Here is a 7,512-nt window from a genome sequence, read left to right on the forward strand (position 1 = left end):
CCGTCAGCCAGACAGTGCCGGCTGGCGACCCCCAGGGGGAGGGCCTTCTCGGTGGGAGCTCCCACCCTCTGGAACGAACTACCCCCAGAGATCCGGGTGATCCCGGATCTCCCCTCCTTCCGCCGCGCCCTTAAGACATGGCTCTTCCAACAAGCGGGATTGGCCTAGGGGAATTTTTAGTGGGGTTTTAAGAATAATTCTAAATTGACATAGGCCACATCAAATATTTCATTTTAATTAGGTTTTAAAGTGGGTGTTTTTATCTTTGTATCTGTTTTACTAGGCTGTCAGCCGCCCTGAGTCCGTAAGGAGAAGGGCGGGATAAAAATTTAAACAAATAAAATAAATAAATAAATAAATAAATCTGCTGAGATGACAACACTTGGGTTCCCCTGTGCAGGCCATTGACATCCCTGACCGACGCTTGTAAATTCAAAGAGATCGATTATTATTTTCTAAGCCAGTGGTTCTCAACCTTTTTAATGCCGTGACCCCAACCGGTCGTAAGTCGAGGACTAAACCGGTCGTAAGTCGAGGACTACCCGACCGGTCGTAAGTCGAAGACTTTCCCTGCCCGGGAACGCCGCGCATGCGTGGTTCCGCCTCCTGCGCCGGCCGAGGCATAGCTGGCAAGCGGCAGAGACGGAGCAGGCCGACCACCAGCTGGCCCAGCCCAAGGGAGGTAAGGCACCCGCTGGAAAAGGGGGAAAAAAATGGCGGACAAAAAAAATGGACAAAGAAAATGGCGGAAAGCCTTGCTTGGCGACCCCCATGAAATGGTCGATCGACCCCAAATGGGGTCCCGACCCACAGGTTGAGAACCACTGTTCTAAGCTGTTGTAGGCTTTTCAGCAGGCAAAACGCTCTTTAATTCCTGCAACATCACCCAAATAAATTGGGCACTGTCTGTCAGGAACATTATTGGTAGTTGGCTACTGAAATTCTTTTCCCATTTACTTAAATAAAGAGTCCAAAGCAGGAGAAAGGAAGGATATATTCCTGAAATTTCCATGTCTAACTCAGAACCAGATTTTCAGTTCACCACACTTGAGTCAGCAAACAAAACTAGATATGAACAAAACAAGTTTATTCATGCAATTAGAATGGAAGGGGAAAAAATCTGAACTTATATGTTTCTTAAACATGATCTGAAAGGAGCATTTATTCAAATTTTAGGTAGTAAAGCTCAACATTTTCCATCAATTGCACATCCATCCAAAAATGGGCCTCTACTGATGACTTTAAGCCTGGATATTGGTCACCATTATGTCTCCGTCCACTTCAAGCAGATTTATCTGGAGTAGATTATGTGTGCGATGATTGTATTCAAACTGATGCTGTCCATTCACAGCCACCTTGAAGCAGTGTGCTTCACACTGAATCCAGATCTACAAAGATAAAATGCATGTTTGTAATAACTTTAATGGGACCCCATAATATAACCCAGATATTTCAGTTTTTATTTTATTTAATTTGTATCACAAATTACCCATTTTAAAGTCAACAAACCAGCAAATGTGTTTCACAGAGGCATCTGCAAAAACTGATGATCTCCTCAAAGTCACTAAATGATGAGTATTCAGAATAACTAAAAGTAACCATGATACAGATTTTAACTCAGTCTGAGATTTTAACCTAATACATGCATTAGTACTACACCCCAAATTTGGGTTTACCCTAAAACTACATTTCAATTTTATAAAATATTTAAATCAGAATAAATACATAGTAATATGGAAGAAATGTATATATTACATTATACTGTATTATTTATACACTGCATTATTATACGATATACTAATAACATATTGTCATATATTATTTTATTTGGCAATTTATGTTGTGCTAACCATGGTTCTGACACTCATTTCTAGTTCAAGTTTAACAGTGATTAGTTGGTGATTAAATTGTGATTTGCTTTAGGTCCACCATAAAAAGGGTTGTAAAATTGGGTCTGATAACATGATGGCTTGACTTATGACTGCACCAACATATGACCAAAATTCCAGTCTTAATTGTGATTGTAAGCGGTGCAGCTTTTAAGAGAGTGTTGTTGTATGGGCAAACCGAGGATTCTGAAATTCATGCATTAGGCTAGCCTGATAAATGCAAACTTAAGTCAGTTCACACAATCATTTGGCCTAGGTTGAGCAACCAAACTGCTTTGACTTACGGTAAAGGGTTGGCCACGCAACAGAGGCATCCCACAGGGCAGGTGTCGCTCTTCTGAACCCCAGCGCATGTTGAGGTTGGAGTTTCGAACAATCACGTTCTCATCAAACCGTGGATTGAGATGGAAAGCAGTATCGTTCCCCGCTTTCAGATTGATGTGGAACCTACATAAAAAGACCCAAATGTTGTGCCGCAGAATAAACAGGAGACCCCACATCCAGAAATGACACAATGAACATTCCAATTTCTGAAGATATTATATTGCTGATTCAAAAGCCATTATTTTTCTCAAAGGAAGTTCCCATGTGAACCTGGTGAGCAAGAATCTTTTTCCCAAATAGATTCTTTTTTTAAAGAGATCTGTAAAAAAGGGTTCACTTGATAGATGATAGATAGATAGATAGAGATGATAGATGATAGCTGATAGATATAGATACATGATAGATACAGATAGATGATAGATAGTTGATAGTTGATATAGATCAGTGGTGGCGAACTTATGGCACGTGTGCCAGATGCGGCACTCAGAGCCACGTGCGCCGTCGTCCCAGTCCTAGGCCTTCAGCTGGGTTTTATAAAACCTTTTCGCTTTAGGCCTCTGCCGTGTCCCAAAAAAAAATTTCAATCAGTCAATTTCAACTTCTCGCGGGGAAAAAAAAGATCTTGCAAAGTTGGAATTGATTGATTGAACTTTTTAGTCCCACCCAGTCTGCTGTTACCACCGCAGCCATGCCCACCCAATGGGCCACACCCACCCGGCACCCGACGATGCGTGAGTTTTGGGTTGCAGTTTGGGCACTCGGTCTCTAAAAGGTTCGCCATCACTGATATAGATAGATAGATGATAGATAGATAGATAGATAGATAGATAGATAGATAGATAGATAGATAGATAGATAGATAATATCATACACCATAATGCATGGAGGGTGACTAGTAATGATTATTTTTAATTGCACTTAACAAAAAATAAAAGTACAGCGAAGTTCATTTTATCACACGTAGTGCTTTTGGAATGGGTGTGTGCATGCCTGGGTGTGTGTCCTTTCCACTCATTTTATTTCATAGGGCAAGGTAACAGATCTGAACAATGAGCTTTGATGACAAAGAGGAGTTCATTCTGTCACCCAACTGACTGTGCTTTTGGCCAGCCAACTTTGTTCCTGGAAGGAATAAATTTCAGAAGTATGGCCAACTCACTCTAGGAACACCGATGTTCATTTGCAATATCTCTTTATCATCTGTTGATGGAGCTTCGCTTTATTTATTTATTTTTTCAAACATTTATTTATTTTTTTATCACTAAAGATAAAATACAAAACACAGAAAAGGATGGAGACTCACTTTACAGTCTGATAAATCTTATAAGCCGTCCAGAGCTATAGCAGTGAAATGGGTGGGCATATACATTTAATAATAAAATAAATGCAATAATAAATTACAGCCATGCAGCATTTTTGACTGAAAGGGAAAAAGATGCTTCACAGATCCGTTCTGCAACTTCTTAAAATTGCAGCATCTTTTCTAGGAATCAGCACGATTGGGGGGGGGGGGAGAAGCATGTTATTTCAGGAGTTACTGACGGGTGCAACATTAGCGCCCTCATGTGTTACAAAATAGTTTTCCCTTTGAATTCAAACTGCACAAATGATGCACAAATATATTATCTTCAGTCACTGTACCTACGTCACAATCAATTTGTTGGTCTTTAAGATGTCTCAAGAGTTTTTGTTACGTGTATGTACTTTACAGACATTTCAGGCTTATATTATAAATATTCTGGTAGATGATACCACTTGCATTACACGGTTGTCTCTAAGGTGCTTTTTCAAAAGGCAACTTAATTGTGCAGCCCCAAACCATTCATTCGAAAGGAATTCAGATTAAAATCGTGTGGAAGAAAATTTTACCAATAATATTTCTTAGTCTTTACCTCTGGGCAGAAGGGGACACAGAACCGGAGATTATTATTGATTTGGATGGAAAAAGGCCCCCATAGATGGTAGCTCGGTAAGGGAGAGGCTGTGGAGAGAATACACACACAAAGCATATTAGATTTAATCTGCCTTTCCTTTCCACTTTGCACCTTCAAATTATCAATCGGAGATCAACAAAGGCCAATTTTATAAGGATGTTCAATAGAGTGGGTCTGGAAAAAAATGTCAGATGCCACGTCATAATCAAATAGTTTTGGTCACCACGATGTAAAAAAGATGCTGAGACTCTAGAAAGAGTACAGAGAAGAGCAACAAAGATGATTAGGGGACTGGAGGCTAAAGCATATAAGGAACGGCTGCTGGAATTGGGCATGTCTAGTTTAATGAAGAGAAGGACGAGGGGGGACATGATAGCAGTCTTCCAATATCTCAGGGGCTGCCACAAAGAAGAGGGAATCAAGCTATTCTCCAAAGCACCTGAGGGCAGGACAAGAAGCAACGGGTGGAAACTAACCAAGGAGAGAAGCAACCTGGAACTAAGGAGAAACTTCCTGACAGTTAGAACAATTAACCAGTGGAACAACCTGCCTCCAGAAGCTGTGAATGCTTCAACACTGGAAACTTTTAAGAAAAGACTGGACAGCCATTTGTCTGAAATGGTATAGGGTTTCCTGCCTGAGCAGGGGGTTGAACTAGATGATCTCCAAGGTCCCTCCCAACTACTACTACTACTACTACTACTACTACTACTACTACTACTACTACTACTAATTATTATTATTATTATTATTATTATTATTATTATTATTATTATTATTATTATTATTATTATTATTATTATTATTATTATTATTATTATTATTATCCCTGCCCTCTTTAATGTGCATGCTCATTCACATAAACAGAGGACAGAGCTTCTATTGACATGTTTACTGTTTTGACTTCCTCCTGGGGACATCTTTGATTATCCACCTAAGCATAGCCTTTTCCCCTGAGAAAGCACCCATGGTTCTTCCTGGTCATAGTTGTAAATGTCCACTGAAGGCCTTAGCCTCTGGCATCTTTCAGGTTTTTTTCCAGAGCATCAAGGCCGTACCGTGATTCACTTGCTGACCTCTTAGAATTCTTTTCAAAAAGTTTTCAAACTATTCAGATTTCCCAAAATGCCCAAGGGGCCTAGTTAAATCTGGTGCATTATGGGAAATTCCGAAGATGCTCAAGTCCAACCTGCAGCACTGATTCCTTCCTATTGCAGCTCTTATTAGAAAAGATACATCAGATTACTAAGGTTGGGTTCATACTGGTTCATTTTTATTAGATATCTTAGATTTATGCCTTCCTTTTCTTCTGGAGCCTCAGGGAACATATATAACACTCCCCCCTCCAATATCTTCGCATAACAATGACACAATGAGGCTGGTTGAGCTGTGAGAGCACAGCGTGTCCAAAGCCCCCCATGGCAGGGGAGGAGCTTGAAGCGGAGTCCAGCACCTAACTGCTACCCACTTTTGCTCTCACATAAGCTTAATCCTTAAGACATGTTAACAACTTCCAGTTGCTGAGTTCCCGTACCCGGCACAGCCTATATCAGGGGTAGGCAACCTTGGCTCTTTTATGACTCGTGGACTTCAACTCCCAGAATTCCTGAGCCAGCCATGCTGAGGGGAAAGGGAGGTTTCCATGCTTAGCCATGCTGGCTCAGGAATTCTGGGAGTTGAAGTCCACGAGTCATAAAAGAGCCGAGGTTGCCTACCCCTGGCCTATATTAATCAACCACATTATGGTTGAATGCGATTGGCAGGACTGCCATCATTTGCTTTTCACCTTCACTGTCAGTCTACCATGAACTATGGGGTGTGGGAGCCCAACGGGAGGGGGTTGACTACTTGGGGGAAAGTGAAACTAATGAAGCCAACTACTCATCGTACCATCCAGAGGCACCAGCTCAAGGTCAAAATTCTGGGAATGGAATTCATTGGCTCCCCAACCTGCCCGTTGAAGCAACTATTCCCAAAACAATTTATTCAAATATAATTGGACAATAAGGGAGGGGGGGAGAGGAAGTGGATTGGGAAAGTTAACCAGGGAATTTTGGCAGGCGAACTGTAGTTCTGGTTTTTGCTATACTGTGATCCACTTGGCTTTTAGTAAAAGTATATCTTTCACTACAAATGGAGTTGAAGTTTTTTCTCGACTAAAGGACCAGGTCAGGGCAGGTCTGACTGTGATAACCTGATTCACATAATGTGCAAACATGGTGATTGGGTTCCCACGCTGAGCCAAAATTCCTAACATGCTCCTTTGTGCCCATTTCAGAGGATTCCTACCTGAGTAGTATCAGATCCCTAAATGTGTGGGACTTTGACTCTCATAATTCCATGTTAGCCTAGGGTTGAAGTCCCTCATAATTGATGGGTTAGAAAAAAATGACTTATGTGCAACTATTGCTAATATGATAAAGACTTACATAAATTTGTTGCTGAAAGCATTGTCCAATGGGATAGGCATTTGGCTGTGAACAAAACAGAACAGCAGTCAGGATTTTACATGCAAAGATTGTTTGTTTTTTTAAATCCAAATATAAACATAAGCCAAACATTTATCAAAAAGCTTGGGAATCCAACAATTCCTTAAAGCAGAACTGATAGTAATTCCAACCCAGTAAGACATATTTTTAATCCTGGTTTCTCCTCTTCCTGCAAGAGTTAACTATTCATTTTGCCAGTTGCAAAATGTCTGCCATTCCAGTTACCCATAATGCCCTTTGACAACCTTACCTAGGAAATTTCAATAGCAGCTCACAGTGAGTTCTCAAGTTCCCCCAAAGCCGCAGAGTATGGCAACATCACAGCCAGAATGCAAGGACCAGATCCAGCACGAGTAATAGTTTCCCAACCAAGAGCTCTTGACAGCTGTTGCCCCCGTGTTTCTTAACCTTGGCAACTTTTAAGATGTGTGCATTTTAATTCCCAAAATTATCCAGCAAGGATGAAGTTGAGTCCACACATCTTAAAGTTACTAAGGTTAAGAAACACTGGACTGTGGACACTGATGCTAGTCTTGGTCTCAAATTCTTGGCAATTGTCTTCAAGCATTTCCCAACAACCCATTCTGTTTTGTTTTGAAGTTTGCATATTTCATTTATGTCACTGTTCATTTTAGTCCAATAGCTTTTGCAGATTTCACACCAGTTGAAAAACCTACCAGACCATTTTTAGCAGAGGCAAATTGGAAGAAATATGTAGGCATCCAGTACAATCCACAAAGACACCATGTGCCTCATGATGTCATTGCATATCTTCCCTTTTGTGTCAACTGTACAGTGACACCACACAATGGGCTGCAATTCATTTTGCAACTCTCAGCTCTCTAAAGCAGAACCCAATTGTCATCTATCCCTGCC

General features: G+C 40.9%; 1 protein-coding gene across 1 annotated transcript; it reads right to left on the bottom strand.

Annotated features, from left to right (window-relative positions):
* Nucleotides 1-1,066: 1,066 nt before the first annotated feature.
* On the bottom strand, nucleotides 1,067-6,621 carry LOC107299958 (galectin-9-like; the record flags this gene model as incomplete). Its single annotated transcript, XM_015829301.2, has 4 exons — nucleotides 1,067-1,388; nucleotides 2,174-2,336; nucleotides 4,106-4,194; nucleotides 6,577-6,621. Coding segments are annotated over 4 exons (444 nt in total), but the record flags the coding sequence as incomplete, so codon positions are not given.
* Between the last annotated feature and the right edge of the window lie 891 nt (nucleotides 6,622-7,512).

This window comes from Protobothrops mucrosquamatus, unplaced genomic scaffold (genome assembly GCF_001527695.2).
Source record: "Protobothrops mucrosquamatus isolate PMUCROS unplaced genomic scaffold, P.Mucros_1.0 scaffold5795, whole genome shotgun sequence".
Classification (NCBI taxonomy): Eukaryota; Metazoa; Chordata; class Lepidosauria; order Squamata; family Viperidae; genus Protobothrops; species Protobothrops mucrosquamatus.